Source organism: Aquarana catesbeiana, linkage group LG12 (assembly GCF_042186555.1).
Source record: "Aquarana catesbeiana isolate 2022-GZ linkage group LG12, ASM4218655v1, whole genome shotgun sequence".
NCBI lineage: Eukaryota > Metazoa > Chordata > Amphibia > Anura > Ranidae > Aquarana > Aquarana catesbeiana.
In genome coordinates, this window is record NC_133335.1 from 25,488,080 (window position 1) to 25,508,090 (window position 20,011).

The window sequence follows — 20,011 nt, forward strand, 5'->3', positions numbered from 1 at the left end:
GCTTTAATTATTTATTTTTTTTTTATTGTTTATTTTATTTTTTTTTTATACTTTCCTTTTTTTAAAAAAAAATTATGATCACTTTTATTCCTATTACAAGGAATGTAAACATCCCTTGTAATGGGAATAGTGCGTGACAGGTCCTCTTTATGGAGAGATATGGGGTCTATAAGACTGTGCGTGAAGCCGCACCGATGTCTTCCAAGTCGCACCCGAGTCACACTGACATGGGGCTTTGAAATTGTGCGATTTCAAAGCCACAGTCAACGTGAACAGGGGCTGATAGGCACAAATGATATAAATCCAGTTTGTATGCACCGAATGCCTTGGCAAGCTCAGATATTACCTTGTAAAAGTAGCACTGACGTCATCACGGTGCTGTGCATGCAGAGAGTAGAGCTGTGGAGGGGCCCACAGGACCGCACCTACTACAGGAGGGGGGGCGGAGACAAGACCAGTCGCCCTGCACAAGGAGAGAGGTCAATGGTGAGCAGCCTTTATTACAGGAAGTAAAGTCTCAAAAAAATGATAATATGTGATTCGGCTGTCAGCCACAAAACTAGACCTCACGGTCACCTTTCATTACAATTCGTTTCCAAAATGTGATATTGTGCCCCTATTTTGTTCTACACCCTAGACAGCCGGCTCCGTAGCCTTACCCTTCTAGTTGTAAGGACCCTGTGCTATGAGGTTGAGCCTAATAGCAGTAGGATGTCATATATTATTAAGGTTAAATCAGGATGGTATACGGCAGCCATTCGCCGTCCTCTTATCCTGAGGACTGACTCAGCGGAAGGCCCAGGAGAGGCTGAGATGCAGATGGCGGCGACAGCTCACAGAGAGCGCTGTGTTCTATAGATATCCACGCCGGCCGCAGTGATCAACAGCAGCAGCTGGGCGCGGAGGGCGCGGAGAGAGCTGCCGCTTGCCAGGTTTAATTATAGCTGAGCTGGAAAGCTCCATTTGCTGTGTGCGTTGCAGAGGGCACACTGTCCTATCAGCTACGCACAGCTAGAAAATGCGAGACTGCGCCGGGGGGATCGTGACCTTAACCCGTTCACGGGCGCAGGCGATAGGCTCATTCAGGGCCCCGATCACACTGGGTTCTCTGTATGTGATAAAATGAACTATCGCCTGCTGGAGATCATAAAGGTGGCATTTCTAGATACATCTCGAGTAATAAAATTGTAAATAATATTAATAAAGAATACATAAAAAAAAAAAAACAATAATAATGAATAATAATAAATAATCTATGTAAGCCCAGTCACTCATCCCAAGTAATACATAATAAATAATGTATCAGGTACAAACACCCCGCTCTGTTATTTATAAAAAATAACCTACCATAAAGAATAAAAAATCAAATAATAAAAACTGTGAAAGAGCCGCTATCATTCCACAGTCCAATAATCTATGTAAGCCCAATCACTCATCCCAAGTCATAAATTAATAAACAAATATAACAAATAAATAATCTATGTAAGGCCAATCACTCATCCCAAGTCATAAATTAATAAACAAATATAACAAATAAATAATCTATGTAAGGCCAATCACTCATCCCAAGTCATAAATTAATAAACAAATATAACAAATAAATAATCTATGTAAGGCCAATCACTCATCCGAAGTAATAAATATTAATACTAATATTACATCAATAATAATTAATAATCTAGTACGGTAGGTACAAAAAAAGTCTGCGCTATTATTTATAAAAACTAAACTACCATAAAGGATAAAAAATAAATAAAAAACGTGTAAGAGCAGCTATCATTCCACAGTGCAATAATCGATGTAAGGCCAATCACTCATCCCAAGTCATAAATGAATAAATAAAGAATAATAATAATTATAATAATAATAAATAATCCATGTAAGACCAATCACTCTTCCCATTCACTCATCCCAAGTAATAAATAATAAAAAAAATTATAGTAATACATAAATAAAAAAAATTATCTATGTAAGGCCAATCACTAATCCCAAGTAATAAATAATAATAAATACTTATTAGATACAAAAAACCTGCGCTATTATTTATAAAAAAAATAAACTACAATAAAGAATAAAAAATAAAAAACGTTGAATAGCAGCTATCATTACACACTGCAATAATCTATTTAAGCCCAATCACTTATCCTAAATAAATAATAATAATAATAATAATAATAATAATAATAATAAATAATCCATGTAAGACCAATCACTCTTCCCATTCACTCATCACAGTCACTCATCCGAAGTAAATAATAATAATAATAATGAATAATAATAAATAAATAATAATAATATATAATGTATGCCTAATCACTCATCCCAAGAAATAATAATAACAATACATAAATAATATTTTTTTTTATCTATGTAAGCCAAATTACTCATCCCAATCACTCATCCCAAGTTATAAATAATAACAATAATAAAAAATACATATTAATACATAAAGGATAATAATAAATAATCTATCAATAAATGAAAAAACATATATATAATTTTTCCACAGTAGCGCTCAAAAAAAGTTGACTGAACAATAATTAAAATAGTGTCCAAAAATAATCAATAAGTGTCCAAAAATAATGGGGTTGATTTACTAAAGGCAAAAAGACTGTGCACTTTGCAAAGTGCAGCTGCACTCTGCAAGAGCTTAGTAAATGAGCAAAAGCTCTGCTGACTTCCATCATCCAATCATACGCAAGCAAAAATGCTGTTTTTTTTAATTTTCCTTGCACGTGATTGGGTACTCTTTGCAAAGTGAAGCCTTACCTCATTTACTAAGCTCTGAAGCAACTGCACTTGCAGAGGGCAACTGCACTTTGCAAAGTGCACAGTCTATTTGCCTTTAGTAAATCAACCCCTCTGTGTCAATGGGGGTTATTTACGAAAGGCAAATCCACTTTGCACTACAAGTGCAAACTACAAGTGCAAAGTGCACTTGAAATTGCACTGTAAGTGCACTTGGAAGTGCAGTCGCTGTAAATCTGAGGGGTAGATCTGAAATGAGGGGAAGCTCCGCTGATTTTATCATCCAATCATGTGCAAGCTAAAATGCTGTTTTTTATTCTCCTTGCATGTCCCCCTCGGATCTACAGTGACTGCACTTCCAAGTGCACTTTCAGTGCAATTTCAAGTGCACTTTGCACTTGTAATTTGCACTTGTAGTGCAAAGTGGATTTGCCTTTCCTAAATAACCCCCAGTGTCCATAAATGAATAGTGAAAATCTATTACAATTTCACAGATATGAAAAGCAGTCCTCTTTGAGATGTGCAAAATATTAATGTGAATTAACACCAACTCCTCCACCACAGTGATAAACGGGAGATCCACCAACTTAAGAAACAGACTCACCGGATGCTGTTGCCATTCACTCTCATGTTTGGCAAATAAGCTCAGGATTAAAATGGAAGAATCACTTGTAAACGCCACACTCCGTTCTCTTGTCTTATTTATGAGAAGTTCTGTGCAGTACACAGCAGTAGTTTCTTGTTCAGTACCATCACTGCCATATCATACCCCTGGACTGCATGCCACCAGATTAACCATTTGGGATATACCGTACGTCCTAAGTGGTTAATCTGGTGGCATGCAGCCCAGAGGTATGATATAGCAGTGATGGTGCTGAACAAGAAACTACTGCGGAGTGTGGCGTTTACAAGTGATTCTTCCATTTAAATCCTGAGCTTATTTGCCAAACACGAGAGTGAATGGCAACAGCATCTGGTGAGTGTGTTTCTTAAGGAGGTTGATCTCCCGTTTATCACTGTGGTGGAGGAGTTGGTGTTAATTCACATGAATGTTTTGCACATCTCAAAGAGGACTGCCTTTCATATCTGTGGAATTGTAATAGATTTTCACTATTCATTTATGGACATTGATACATTATTTACGGACATTGACACATTATTTTTGGACACTATTTTAATTTTTGTTCAATCAACTTTTCTTGAGCGCTACTGTGGAAAATGTATATATATGTTTTTTTCTTTTATTGATTTTTTTTCACTTGGTTGATATTATATTATTATTTAAGTAGCAGCACTAATTATTATTATTATTTGTGGTTTCACAAGCGCAGTGCGCATTGATTTTAATAAATAATGTAAACCCAATCACTTATCCTAAGTAATAAATGATAAGGAATAATAAATACATATTAATACATAAAGACTAATAATAATAAATCATCTATGTAAACCCAATCACTCATCCCCACTCAATCACTCATTACTCAGTCCAATCAGCTCATAGCAGCTTTAACATAGTAATGTCATTTTTAATAATTTTTTAGATCTGTGACTATGGGGGGCGCCCGAGCAGAGCCGCAGCTCTGTGTGTCCATCCAGACACGGAGCCGTGGCTCTGCCTCGCCTGCCCTCTCTCCTCATTGGCTCACTGACTTTGATTGACAGCAGCAGGAGCCAGTAGCTGATTCTGAATGTCCTCCAACCAGGAAATCAGGCAGGCTCTGACTTGCTGGAGCTTCTAATGCACATTGTGAGAAGCTCGCAGTGTGCAGTGAAATCAGAGTAAGCCATTTCAGTCAAGGAGAGGAGCCTATATAACTATGCAAGACTAAAGGGAAGAACGGAGGTCAGATTTAAAATAATCCCTGGTGATCCTGCCATGAAGGTCGTTGTTGAGGCACTTCCAGCTATGGGGTGACAACGCTCTGTCCCTGCCTCCTGATTGTTGTCACCCTCTTACATGGGCTGCAAGTGGAGACAACAGGTTGTACTTTGCACAGCCATTTTCCACTGTAGTCACCATCAGGAAATCCTCCCTGAGGAATGCCATTCAGCGGTCTCTGGAGTGCACGTGGGCAGGAAGTGACTGCAAAGTGGCTGCAGGAGATCAGCAGCACCGAAAGGCATCAAAGGGAATAAAAAAAGGGTGACTTTTTATGATTCACAATGCTTTAGCCTCATTCATTTAGTGCTTACATCTACTACCCTGTTTCCCCAAAAAAGAAACAGGGTATAACATACAGTAGTTATGTATTAATTAGGACCTCCAATTGTATTCCTACATAGAACCAGCCTAGGTAAGTGAATCTGTCTTCATCCTCCTCCTGTAATGTCCTGCACAGGGAGGTCAGCGCTCTCACACATTCAGTGCTCAGAGGGATGACCCAAGCAGTGTGCTGCTCCCCCTTCATTGTCCAATCACAGGCTGGGGCAGGCCCTGGACCAAATTCTATTGCTTTAGTGTTATGTAGTTGACAGAGGGGTCCAGGATTTGGCCATACTGTATAGAGCTCAAGTTCAGAAAAACAGAATGATAAAACCTTTAGAAAAAAAAAATCACATATATAACATTCTCTGTTGCTTAAAATTAGACACCTTATTAAATCCATACTTCATCTAATGTGCCCACATCACTTATTCACATCATTACTTCCAGTTCAAAGTCCAGCTTTGTATCAGTGAATGGAAAACATAAAGCCCTGGTGGTGGAGATCCCATGCTGGCTGGTAGACTGTGATATTGTGGGTGTTTCACATCATTAAAGACTGCAGAGACTTTGTTTTCAATCAGACAGACCATGTCTGGTTGACTCGTAGTAGAGAATCGTGAAGGCACAAAACAGTTGTATGGAATAAAAGATCATAAAGCTGGAGGAGGACGGCCATACACAGGTGTACATATGACACAAGGTAAGGGAAGGGTCTGCCCCGGGTGTAGCCCATTATAATGTGTGATCTCCTCTCCTGACAGATGGGGAAGGGCTCCTTTAAGTACGCCTGGGTTCTGGACAAGCTGAAGGCAGAACGGGAGAGAGGAATCACCATCGACATCTCTCTGTGGAAGTTTGAGACCACCAAATATTACATCACCATCATCGACGCTCCCGGGCATCGCGACTTCATCAAGAACATGATTACTGGAACATCACAGGTGAGAAGGAGGATGGATGGATGGAGGGTTGGATTGGTGCATGGATAAAGAGAGAGAGAGAGGGGGTGGGGGGGGGAGAGAGGTCAGTGGTGGCGGCCCCCCCCATCTATGCGTCTGGCCCCCTGATCTACATACAGGGCACCGGACTATGGAATCCAATGGCAGGGGTATGTTTTGTTTGAAGCACGTGATTAGAGCCAGAGGCTCTAATAAGCTACAAAAATGGTGGGCTCAGGGCGCAGGGCAATGCGCCCCGATCCCACCTAGTTGTGTGACAACAGAGGGCAGGGGAGAAAAAAAAACACCACTGGCGCTGGTGGAGAGATAGATGAGAAGGAAGAAAGAAAAAAAAGGATGGAGAGATTGGAGGGAGAGATAGATAGATAGGTGGATAGAAAGAAGGGTGTATAAATGGATGATTGGAATAATGGATGGATGGGAGATAGATAGATAGATAGATAGATAGATAGATAGATAGATAGATAGATAGATAGGGAAGGATGGAGAGATTGGAGAGATAGATGGATGGATAGATAGAAGGGTGTATAAATGGATGAATGGTTGGTTGATTGATGGACGGGATAGATAGAAGGAAAGAGAGAGAGAGAGAGATTGGAGAGATAGATATAAGAGTGTATAAATGGATTAATAGATGGATGGTTGATTTATGGGTGGGATAGTTGGATAGATATCTGTCCAATAGATAATCGCTCTCTTTGCTATTCGCTATTTTCACACTAAATCTCCTCCCCGCCAATGAGGAAGCAGGCCATGAGATGGTTGATTGATGGATGGGAGAGAGAGAGAGAGAGAGAGAGAGAGAGAGAGAGAGAGAGAGAGAGAGAGAGAGAGAGAGAGAGAGAGAGATTGGATGGATAGATAGAACGTGGGTATAAATGGATGGATGATAGATAGATAGATAGATAGATAGATAGATAGATAGATAGATAGATAGATAGATAGATAGATAGAAAGATAGATAGATAGATAGATATAGATGGATGGAGAGATTGGAGAGATAGATAGAAGAGTGTATAAATGGATTAATGGATGGATGGTTGATTGATGGGTGGGATAGTTGGATAGATAGCTGTCCAATAGATAATCGCTCTCTTTCCTGCCCCCTGCAGGCGGACTGCGCAGTGTTGATCGTGGCAGCCGGTGTGGGTGAGTTTGAGGCTGGAATCTCCAAGAACGGGCAAACCCGTGAGCATGCCCTGCTGGCGTACACCCTGGGTGTGAAGCAGCTGATTGTAGGCATCAATAAAATGGACTCTACCGAGCCACCGTACAGCGAGAAGCGATATGATGAGATTGTGAAGGAGGTCAGCGCCTACATCAAGAAGATTGGCTACAACCCGGCCACCGTGCCCTTTGTGCCCATCTCTGGTTGGCATGGGGACAACATGCTAGAACCATCCCCAAATGTAAGTGACACCTAAGTAAGTGAAGTCTCACCATAGAACAGCATCTGGATATTGTTAGCAGTTCTATGGTAGACAGCTGGAGTGTGCTTCCAAGGGCTGCATGGGGTCACTGTGGTTGCATATCAACAGCAGGTGTACAGACCTGGGACCTTAGTGCGGGGATGGTGATAACCCCTCATTATGGGCACAGCATGTGTACAGACCCAGGAACTCAGCACAGGGATGATGAAAACTCCTCATAATGGGCACAGCAGATGTACAGACTGAGGAAACTCAGCACAGGGATGGTGGGAACCCCTCATAATGGACACAGCAGGTGTACAGACCTGGGAACCCAGAACAGGGATAGTGGGAGTCCCTCATAATGGACACATCAGGGGTATAGACTCGGGAATTCAGCACAGGGATAAAAGGGAACCCCTCATAATGGGCAAATCAGGTGTACAAACCTGGGAACGCAGCACAGGGATGGTGGGAACTCTTCATTATGGGCACAGCAGGTGTACAGACCTGAGAGCTCAGCCCAGAGATGTTGAGAACCCCTCATAATGAGAACAGATGTGTAGACCTGGGGGTCTCACGGAGAGGTAGAGGAAACTGTCAGGGGGATTAATTTTTCAGCATCCACCAAACACTGAAATACCAGTTTTGGGTGGACTGACCCATTAGGCTGGGTTCACACCTATTCGAATTGGATGCGGGTTTGCCCGCATCCAATTTGCATAGCAGGAGAGTATGACTGGCTCTCTGTGGAGCCGGTTCACATGTCTCCGGGGCAGCTGCGGAGCGCACTGCACTGTGCGTCTTTGCCTCCATTTAAGGGCCGAATTCAGGGAAAGATTCTGCCCTGATTCGTCCCTGAAACGGAGAACAGGGACGGACAGCGTTACTGTGCGATCCGCGGCTGGTTTAGGTGTAAACCCAGCCTTAAACATTGCAACCATAGCAAGATTGGGCATAAGCCAATCAGAATTGTGTTCCTATTGTAATATATATTATTTTAGTACTTTGAGAACTTTGTTATCAAAGGTGAAATCAAATCAAAGAGGAATATGTTGCATTTGGACTCCATTAGAGGCACGCTCTGCCTGCCAAGTGTCAAACATTTCACCCTTCACCTCCTGTAAACCATCTATGGCAGCTTATGTTAGAAATAGCCCTAAATTGCAGCAAAACTGTTTGACGGTTCTCGGTTCCAGCTTCTGTGGTGGTTGCACAAGCTGCATGATAATATGTTTTTGGCACGGTGGCATTGATAACATATTTTAACTATATCCATTTTGAACAAAAAAATGTACATGGGTCAATTTTTGTTGTGTTTTGGGGAAAGCTACACTTTAGGATTGCACTTCCTCTTGATGTAGATTTTTCTTCTCTACAGACTTTTTGTAAAATTAAGCTTTTAATAATCTTTTGTATCGGATGCTTGCTTTGGGTCGCGGACAATGGAACGCCATTGCCTTCTGGTCGCGTGACTAATGCCGCGTACGCACGAGCGGATTTTCCATCGGCTTGCCTTGCACACAAATGGTCACACAAAAGTTCTCTGAACTTTCGACCGTCAAGAACGCTGTGACGTACAACACTACGACGAGCCAAGAAAATGAAGTTCAGTGCTTCCGAGCATGCGTCGAATTTTTCCAGAGCATGCGTAGGAATTTTGCGCGTCGGAATTTGTACAGACGATCGCATTTTCGGATAGGAACTTTTCCCGACCGAAAAATAGAGAACCTGCTCTCAATCTTTTGCTGGCTGGAATTCCGCCAGCAAAAGACCGATGGAGCATACACACGGTCGCATTTTCCGACAAAAAGCTCTCATCGGAGTTTTACTGGCGGAATTTCCGATCGTGTGTACACGGCATCAGTGGTGTGTATGGTGTAATGTGCTACTTGCAGGTGCTAATATCTTGAGGAAAGCAAGCTTGCACTTAGCGCTGAAAAGCGCCACTGCCACCTGCCCCCCCCCGCAATGTCTTCATTTAGTTATACGGGGCCCTGACTCATCACTGCTGTCAATCTGGCTCTTCGAGAACATTCCGCGGACATCGGATCTTATAAAGCCGGTTATAAAAAGACCAGGACAGCTTGCCAGCACAAGCAGAACCTCTGCCATCCAAACAAGGCCTTTACATCGCTCTTCCAGTGGGTGGGCGGGGCCAGTATACCTCCCGAGGGGCAAAGGAACCTAAAGACACATTAAAGAGGCATTAAAAATAAATGGCTCATATAAGACCTTAGGACATTCATTAGGGAATAAATATTTTCATATGATCAGGATTGAGATCATTTAAAGGGGACCTGTGGGGAAAGAAATATAGGAGCAGCCATTGCTGACTTGGCTGTCAAACTGAGCCCTTGCTTCACTACTTTGTAAGCCCCTGACCAGGATGAGTTTGAACTTTTGAATGTGTTGGTTGTTCCAGGTCTAAAGCCGGCCATAGACAGTTCGAATCTGGGACCGGTCGAGATTCGAACCATCTATGGGCAGGCTGATTTTACCTAAGTCAATCTATTCAGCATGCAAGAATCGGGATAATAGATATCTGGTGATGTTATCTGGAGATAAGTCAGCATTAGCTTGTTGTACTAACAGGTTCACTTTAAAGTTAGCTGTTGTCAGTATTGTATGCCTGGCATCCATTAGGAGATGGAAAGGTAGACACTGCCTGTCTGTCTTCCTGGCTCTGCTGGTGGAACAGAATGGAGGAAAGTAAGAGAGGGTCAGGAAGACCAAGTAAGCCTGGAACCTGAGAGACACCTGGAGTCCCAGGAGTAGGACACCTCCATAAAACAGGTTATTGAGGAGTATCTTGAGTACCAGCTCTTCACCAGAGACACTGGTGTCGAGGATGCAGTTTTTTAAAAGCCATTTTGTAGACCTTCATCTCCAAGGTGGCACTGCTGAAGACCATTTTGGATTCAAGGGGCACCAGTCCTTACAGAGGAACTGGAACTGAAGAGATAGCTGAAATCCCAGGTGTAGGACACATCCATAGAGCATATTATTGAGGAGTAGCTTGAGGACTAGCTCTTTACCAGAGACGCTGGTGGTGAGGATGGAGTTTTCTACAAGGTATTTGCTAGACCATGATATTCAAAGTGCCACTGCTAAATGTCACTTTATACTGGAGGAGCACCAGTCCATACAGAGGAACTGAAACTGGAGAGACATCTGGAGTGCCAGGAGTAGGACACGTCCATAAAGCAGATTATTGAGGAGTACATTGAGGACCAGCTCTTCACCAGAGGATGAAGAGGATGGATGATGGAGTTTTTTCTGAAAGGCATTTTGTAGACCACAACTTCCAAGGTGGCACTGCTGAAGACCACTTTATACTGGAAGAGCACTGGTCCATACAAAAGAACCTTAATAACGATGTGATAGAAGGAGATCTCAGGAGGCAAAATCAGAGTGGGCAACAGCTGGGCTCAGACACATATTGGCAGTTTCCAACTGGCACCCTTCAGAGCTAATGAGCTCTATTCTGCTGATTGGTACTACAGACGAGTAGTAGTGATGGAACAGATCTTAACAACCTGTTATTAAATGTATGTAGTCTGTGTGCCCTTAGTTGCTTGCTCACATCTTTGCCTATCATCAAAAGTGCCCTGGGTACTCAGAACACAGGGTACTTTAATAAGAAATCTTGACTTATATTAAGAAAGTATAGGGCAGGGACATCCCCTCCATCCTTCTACAACTCCCTATTGGCCCAAACTACGAGGGGAATTGACATTTTTTAGTGTAAATTACTAGGCAAAGGATGCGCAGACTAAAAGGAATGAATGCTTTAGAAAATGGTCCATTAAACCAACTGGTGCTCTTTTTGCCCATTTGAAGGTTGCACAAAATGTTAACGTGGTGTAAGGATTTTGGTGTTCAAAATAAGTAGATTTTGTGCTCAATTTATACATGAAATGTAAAGGGGGGAGGGGTGAAATGGGGCTTTGCTTCCAAAAAAGCGACTATCCCACCAAAGATAGAGCGATGAGGTTATGGGACGTAAATTTTGTGTTCAAACTTCCGCTACAGAGCACAGTAGGAGACCTGAGAACATCCTGTACACATACTGACTTCCTAAATGCTGGAGCATGTCCCCATTCTGAATCTCACTTCAATGCTGGGTGCCCATTTGGCCTACTAAGTCAGAATTTGGTTAGGACTTTTTTGGTGTTGGGAGTTATTTTTGCATTATTTAATTGGTTACAAAACAAGTTTTTCTTTTGGCTGGTTATTTCTGCCTATTTCTTTGTTGGTGAGATTTTGCCTTATTTCTTAACATCATGACAGAAACTGAAGATAAATCCAAAATCCAAAAATCACTGGAAATGGGAGTAGGGGGAAATCTCCCACCTGCTCTGGTGGCAATGTTTTGATCTCCTGTCCCCTTTGGAGAGATTTCCACTTATCTTCTGGCATGTCTCTAGGATATAAAGTGAGGAACAATATTCCCAACAAAACACCGACAGCAAGAAAAACCTGACAGAAGGTTCAGACTCTTCTTACTCTACCCAACTTAGTATTAGGTTTTCCTTTTTTTCCAAAAAGTTGAGAGAAAATTACAATACTATCCTTCACCAACCACCCCAAGACCAGACATTTATCTAATGAAATGTTACTGCTATTACCTGAAACTTTTTAGAATGTATGTTGCATGCATTGATTGGATTTCTCATCCCTGGATTGGTTTCTGCATTTGGGTTGTCTCTTATGTGCCTCTTGGTTCTTTAGATGCCTTGGTTCAAGGGATGGAAGGTGGAGAGGAAAGAAGGCAACGCCAGTGGAGTTTCTCTTCTGGAGGCTCTGGACACAATCCTGCCCCCAACTCGCCCCACAGACAAACCTCTCAGACTGCCCCTCCAAGATGTCTACAAGATTGGCGGTAAGTAGCACTAAAGCAACTTCATTGCAGAGCAGGAGAGCTGTGATGCAAGAAGAGAGAGCTCAACCGCATAGCATCTCTCACAATGCTCAACCAAACATCTGCTGCAAACAAATATTGGAACTTGGGTGGCTATAAGCAACAGAGGGTAGTGAGACATTGAAGCTCAATCTAACCATCTTCAGGGCAGGAAAAGGCAGGTTGTTTTAAGTAGTATATGATTCTGCAAGCTTTGCACAATGTTCGTTAGATACATCAACAACTATATAACTTGAGGGCTTACCTAACAATCATCTTACTAACAGCCATGTCATGTGAGGGTCGAACTAAGCATTCCAATTAGTTGTATCCAATCAGACAGGCCAATGAACAACTTAAGTTTTAGATGGATCCAACGGAGATTATATAATCAGATTTCAATGGGGTTGATTTACTAAAGGCAGATCGACTTTGCACTGCAACCGCACTTGAAAGTGCACTGAAAGTACACTTGGAAGTGCAGTCGCTGTAGATCTGAGCGGAAGATTTTAAATGAGGGGAAGCTATGCTGATTTTATCTTCCAATCATGTGCAAGCAAAAATCTACAGGTGGTGCAACGTGGATTTGCCTTTAGTGAATAACCCCCAGTGTGTCCTACAGAGTTTGAACTTTGCTTGATAAACATGCCAAATGGAGGTGGGACCTCTTGATGTGCATATGAAGAACTTTTTGGTAGTTTTTGTAGACTGGTGAGTAATTGGAACCTATATTTAGTCCGTGTTCTTGCTGTGGAGATTCACCCCCACTATTTGTCCTGGTGGCCATTGTCATTGAAACTGAAAATGAAGGAAAATCCAAAAATTTGAATTGTCACCAGAACAAAAATAGAAGGGAAATCTTCCAATGGGGACTATTGTTGTGGTGACAACTTATAGAGAATTCCACACACTGTGGAGCGATAGCCTCTCACTTGTTGGGATGCCTGCAAAACCTGACAAGTTTTAGCCCTTTCCAACTCAAAAAAACTACAAATCGTCTTGGCTACTAGGTCACACAGATTATCCTTCATCACTGATTCACTTAGTTCTACTCCCTTTCGATTCTGTAGCTCATTATTTGTACATTTTTGATAAAGAAGGGAAGGGTTGGAATCCCACTTTGGTTTTCATTGTTGTCGTGGGTTCCCAATTGGGAGATTCACCATCTCTATGTTTTGTTGCTACCCAGGGACCACCCTTTAAGGTCATAATGTAACATTGTTGACCTAGGCAACACCCACGAGGCTCATAATGTTACTGTGTTTACCTAGACATGGCCCATGAGGGCTATTATGTGACCTGATTATGTGACCTTGCCACCACCCACAGGAGCCATTATGTGAGTTTGGCGACCTAGGTCCCAGCAACAAGGGCCATTATATAACCTTTTTTGAAAAAAGAGTCACAAATGGTTTCCTTGCTGCTTGTTTTCTTGGAACAATGGGCTTTGAGTGATCCAAGGTAGAGGAGCACCAAACGTGGATCCATTACATGTGTAGCACATTATTTGTACATTTTCAAATAAGAAGGGTAGGGTTGGAATGCCAAATTTCATTTTCATTGTTGTCTTGGGTTCCCACTGAGAGTCACCATCTCGGTTTGCCCCAGTAACCATTGTCAATGGGGACACATGTTCGGTGATAACTGTCATGGGGAATTTCTCCTCACTTTAGAAAGATTTCCTCTCCTTTCACTTCCTGTTGTGTCTATGGAAAAGGAGGTAAAGGAGAAGCTCCCCCAAGACACCAAAACACTGAAAAAAGAAACAGGGCATTTGACCATTCCTGTCTTTATTAAAAAATAGCAAAAAAAATAATTGGGCTAGGTGCGAATAAGACATTATAGACATGGATAGACATGGTAAATTACACGAAAGGTGTTAGCCAATTAAGCGATTTTTATCCTCTTCTGGGATAGTCTTGTGACTACTCAGCAGCAGATGGTAGCAGCAGAAAATCATGGGAGGAGGGATGCAGACATTTAATGGTTTAGAAGGTTTATCCTCATGCAGGCTAGTAATGTAGCTGTTCCCTAAATTTAGTTTCACTTACACTCAAGCTCCTTGCTGTTAGTCCTGCTTAGTAAGTATTTCTTTGTTTGCTGGAGAAGGTTTCCCTATGCTCTGCAGGTATCGGCACAGTTCCCGTGGGCCGAGTAGAGACTGGCATCTTGAAACCCGGCATGGTGGTGACCTTTGCCCCTGTGAACATCACCACTGAGGTAAAGTCTGTGGAGATGCATCATGAGGCCCTCAGCGAGGCTCTGCCTGGCGACAACGTTGGCTTCAATGTCAAGAACGTGTCCGTGAAGGACATCCGCCGTGGCAACGTGTGCGGGGACAGCAAGGCTGACCCTCCCCAGGAGGCTGCCCAGTTCACCTCTCAGGTCTGTAAACCTGCTTGAAAACCATGCTATTGAGTCATCTAATAAGAAAAAAAAAAACGTTCTGGTGTATTCCTCCAAAAAGAGATTTGTATGGAATGGGGCACATACTATTTCACTATTAAATCCTCATTAGTGCCCACATCAACACACCTAGAAGAACCATGAACTGGCTAAGATCTGGCCTGAAGTCCAATCAAAGTTGTTGTTGCCTAAGTGATACCTCCTTATATTGCTCTAAAATAGTGGTCTTCAAACTGTGGCCTGGGGGCCAGATGTGGCCCTTTGCTTGCCTTTAGTCACCCCATGGGCCACTATTCTATCCACTGACACCAACAATGGGGCCTAATTCCTGTCGTTAACATCAACAATGGAGCACTATTCCTCCAACTGACATTAAAAATAGGGCACTGTTTACTCCCTGTGGATGCCAGGACATTTGAAGGACAGTAAATTGGCCCTTTGTTTAGAAAGTATGGTGACCCCTTATGTAGAGCAGGGTATTCAAACTGTGGCCTGTGGGCTGGATGTTGCCCTCTGCTTGCCTTTATCTGGTCATTGGGGCACTATTCCTTCCACTGATATGAGGCACTATTTCTCCCATTAACATCAATGGGACACTATCCTTCTGCTGACACCAAAGATGGGGAACTAATTCTCCTACTGACATCAATTATGAGGCACTAGTCCTCCCACTGACACCAATAATGTATTTTTTTTTTACTCCCACTGACCACCAAGCATTTGGCATTGTTTACTCTCACCAATGCCAAGGCATTTTCTACTCCTATTGGCCACAGTCCAGCCCTCTTAAAGTTTGAAGGGCAGTAAACTGGCCCTTTGATTTGAACGTTTTGAGACCCCTGTTTTAGAGCATAGTAATAGTGTGTCATATGCCCTCTAGTAGAGCCTCATCTAATGACAGTGACTTGGATCATTAGTGAAAAGTTTCTGGGAATGGAGATAATCTACCAAGGTTTCTGGAGAACCATAACAAGCTATAAAGGAACCCAAAAAATAACAAACACTTGTTTTGCCCTTTTTTTCTGCCCCACTTACAGCTTTCCTGGTTTCCTTCTATGCAGGTGATCATCTTGAACCACCCAGGTCAGATCAGCGCTGGATACTCCCCTGTCATTGACTGCCACACTGCTCACATTGCCTGCAAGTTTGCAGAACTGAAGGAGAAGATTGACCGTCGTTCCGGTAAGAAGCTGGAGGACAACCCCAAGGCCCTGAAGTCCGGAGATGCAGCCATTGTAGAGATGATTCCTGGGAAGCCCATGTGTGTTGAGAGCTTCTCCCAGTACCCTCCACTTGGTGAGTAGCCACCAATACCACAGTTCAGGCAATAGGCCACATTTTTATTGGAATGGCAAGCCCGTGATGGCTACTAAATATTAATATTGTGCCTAAAAGGTACCAAGAGCTTTTTACCATAAAGCCAGGCACCCTAGTCTATGCAATGTTACCTTCCCACATCTGGGCCAAGAGTTATACCCTGGCTTTAAGGGTCTCTGACCCCTTGCAGAGTCAGGTGCTGTCCCTTAGCCCAAGTTCTATGCTCTTGCCTGAATATTAAGAAGGCATCATCATATGACATCATCTGATAAAAATAAATATATACAAAGCGGTAAATGGCGCTACCCATCAGCTGAAAAGCGGACCCTCAAAGGTGAGTCACACTTCACATCAATGTAATAAGTGCAAGTGCTAGTATGACCAAAAAGTGTATACGTGTATCCAAGACAAGTGGCCAAAGTAATAGAAAAGTAATTGCACTACAAATGCAAAAATACCATGATCCGAAAAAAATGTAAAAAAAAAAAAAAAAATGATTTGAAAATACAAATTTATATTTTGGATATATTATTTCCATGGTATTTTTGCACTTGTAGTGCACCAATAGGTGTACTATACACTAAAATTGGAAATCTTTGCACTTTAGAGTTTATATCAGTTTGTCATTGCATACTGCACTTTAGAGTTTTTTCTATTACTTTGGCCACTTGTCTTGGATACACATATACACTTTTTGGTCATACTAGCACTTGCATTTATTACATTGATGTGAAGTGTGACTCACCTTTGAGGGTCCGCTTTTCAGCTTATGGGCAGCGCCATTTACCTCTTTGTATACATTTATAAATGGCTTGCTCTACTAGTGGTGTTTTTTTAGGGGAGGCAGCAGCCCAGTTCACTCCTAAGCGCGGAATCTAACTAATTATATCATCTGATAAAAGTAGAGGGAAAACCAGGGCTGATGACCCTACACCTAAACCTGCTGTCTGAAGGCCACATGCAGCCGTCAGGTTCTTGTTGTGCTGTCTATGGACCCCAGCAATTAGTAGTGGGAGGATTGATTTTTAAAGGGACCATGCAGAGATCTTTCAGCTGTCACCTGTTTCCAGTATCAGTCCATCTCCAGTCGGCATCTACACCTACAGAACTTCCAGCCTCTGACCATCTCCTGTAATATGTCCACAGTCTCTGTCACACTTTCTTTAATATACTTTCAACATACTAAATATTATGGGTGGAGCCCAGCTTTGTATATTTTGGAGCATGGTCCTGCCATACTGACCTAGTCAACACCTATATGGGCCATTATGTGACATTGCCAACCTAGGCACTGCCTGCAAGGGCCATTATGTGACCTTTGTCACCTAGGCACCATCCACAAAGTGTTTATATGACTTTGAAACCTAGGGACCACCCCTAAAGGACATAATGTGACATTACTGACCTAGGCAACACCCACAAGGCCCAAAATGTGACCTTGTTGACCTAGACATGACTCATAAGGGCTATTACGTGATCTTGTTATTTTGTGACCTTGTCACCACTCAGATGAGCCATTATGTGGCTTTGCTGACCTAGGCCCCAGCCACGAGAACCATTATTTGAACTTGCTGACCTAGGCACTGCCCACAAAGTTTTTATGTGACCCTGCTGACCTAAGGACCACTCTTAAGGGCCATAATATGGCCTTACTGACCTGGGCAACACCCATGGGGCCCATAATGTGACCCTGTTGACCTAGACACATAAGGGCTATTATGTAAATGTTATGTCCTTGTTATGTGACCTTGCCATCACCCACAAGAGCCATTATGTGATTTTGTTATGTGACCTTGCCATCCCCCACAAGAACCATTGTGTGATTTTGCTAACCTAGGCCCCAGCCACGAGGGCCATTATGTGATGTTGCTGACCTAGGCACCATCCACAAGAGTTTTATGTGACCTCACTGACCTAGGCACCACCCATAAGGCTTTTAGGTGAGCTAACCCGAGGTGCTGACCTAAGGACCACCCTTAAGAGCCATAATGTGACCTTGCTGACCTAGGCAACACCCATGAGATGCATATAACCCTGTTGAGCCAGGTATGGCCCCTAAAGGGTATTATGTGACCTTGTTAACCTAGCCACCACCCACAAGAGCCATTATGTGACTTTGCTGACTTGAGCCCCACCCATGAGGGTCATTATGTGACCTTGCTGACCTAGGCACCATCCACAAGGGTTTTATGTGACCTTTCTGACCTAGGCATCACTCACAAGAGCCATTATGTGACCTTGCTGACCTAGCCACCACCCACAATTGCCATTATGTGACCTTGCAGACCTATGCTCCACCTGTGAGGTCCATTATGTAACCTTGCTAAACTAGCCACCACCCGCAAGAACCATTATGTGACATTGCTGATCTAGGCACCACCGACGTGGCTCATTATGTGACCTTGCTGACCTAGTCACTACCCATGTGGGCCATTATATAACTTTGCTAACCAAGGCACCACCTATGAAAGCAATTATGTGAACTATAAGGATAAAAAGTCTGGATTACAAAATTAGAGGCACAAATTATTTTTCTCTTGCGTGAATATCTCTAGCTTTACCTGAGTGCTCCTTCCCAAAATCTCTCCTTCAGGGCGTTTTGCCGTACGGGACATGAGGCAGACTGTGGCTGTTGGGGTCATCAAGAGCGTGGAGAAGAAAAGCGGAGGTGCCGGAAAGGTCACCAAGTCCGCCCAGAAGGCCCAGAAGGCTGGCAAATGAACTGCAGGCCCCTTGCGCCTGGCTCACAAGCCCTGCCCCTCCGAGAGGGTCCGCCCCCTTACCTTTGAGGCGCACGCCAGCCCATGTGCTTGTAAAAGCCTATATGTCAACGACTGGATGCTTACGATTAAAGTCCAATGGAAGTTCTTCAAGAGGAAAAGCATGCCCCACCGTGTGACCCCCTAGTGTCCATTTTACCAATAAAACCGGTTCAACATCATTAAATACGGCTCCTGGTTTTCTTTGTGACTAGTGACAGTGTCCAGTGAAACAAGAAGAGATGGGAAACGGGGACGCAGACCACCCAAAAATATGGTTTACCTTACAAAATGGCCTCCTCTTGCTTTTTTTTTTTTACGTTAGAGTTTCTTCTGAGGTATGAGATTGTATTACAGTCTATATCGGTTTAGAGTACAAAATGGCTGCCAACTTTTTTTTTTTTTTTTTTTTGGGAGAAATATCGGCCTTATGGTCTCTTTCGTCTTAGAGCTGGTTCATATCTCAGGATTTTATTGCAGTGTACCATTGGAAAACTTTCCCTTCATTTCCTGTCCCATTGATGCAACAGGAAGTTAAAGGAAATATCTCCAAAACTGGGGAATGCCTCACTTAGAAAGACCTTTGGAAAAATTTCCCCTCACCTCTGGTTCTGGGACAACTCTGGAATGTTGCGTTCTTGGTTTATTTCTTGCTTGCACTAGTCACTACTACAAATCCCCAGTGAATCTCCCCAATGGGGTCTAAGACTGGGTCTAAAAACCTGCCAGAGGGTCTAACCCTTCCTCACTTTATTCAAAACTAAAAAAATTAAAGGCTTTGCCTAGAGAAAAATATTATATGTATCTCTAGGCAACAATTTGACAACAATTCATTTTTTCTACCATCAAGGCAGCTAAAATACCAGCCAGAGCTCAACCACAAGGAAGGGGTGCCTGGAGGAAAAATGAATTCTGTTGCCAATGGCAAGCAGCTAGATTCTCCCATACTGCACTGGGGTGAGGAGAGGAAAACGCTGCTGCTGAGTGTTTTTTATTACCCTTAAAATTATTATTGATATTATTATTAATATTACCAATAATGGTAATAATAATAATATTATCCTAATGTATTGGTATTATTATTATTAACAATATTAATAATAATAATAATAATAATAATAATAAAAATGTTGGAAAAGGGAAGGTGACCATAAATGACAAGTTGCTTTGTTTGGTTTATAAATAGGGAAAAAAATCCAAAAATTATAAAAACATAATAATAATATATATTATTATATATAAATAACAGTAAATGGTGGTAATACTAATAACAATAATAATACAAATAAAATGGTAATAAT

At 42.4% G+C, this 20,011-nt stretch overlaps 1 protein-coding gene across 1 annotated transcript in view; it reads left to right on the top strand.

Annotated features, from left to right (window-relative positions):
• Positions 1-18,897, top strand: part of EEF1A2 (eukaryotic translation elongation factor 1 alpha 2) — a 30,481-nt gene extending 11,584 nt beyond the window's left edge. The window contains exons 3-8 of the mRNA XM_073607442.1: positions 5,719-5,898; positions 7,029-7,325; positions 12,060-12,210; positions 14,357-14,613; positions 15,696-15,930; positions 18,545-18,897. Of these exons, the coding sequence (XP_073463543.1) occupies positions 5,719-5,898; positions 7,029-7,325; positions 12,060-12,210; positions 14,357-14,613; positions 15,696-15,930; positions 18,545-18,672 (1,248 nt within the window). The 3' untranslated portion in view covers positions 18,673-18,897. The remainder of the gene's footprint in view (positions 1-5,718; positions 5,899-7,028; positions 7,326-12,059; positions 12,211-14,356; positions 14,614-15,695; positions 15,931-18,544) is intronic.
• The last annotated feature ends 1,114 nt before the right edge of the window (positions 18,898-20,011 follow it).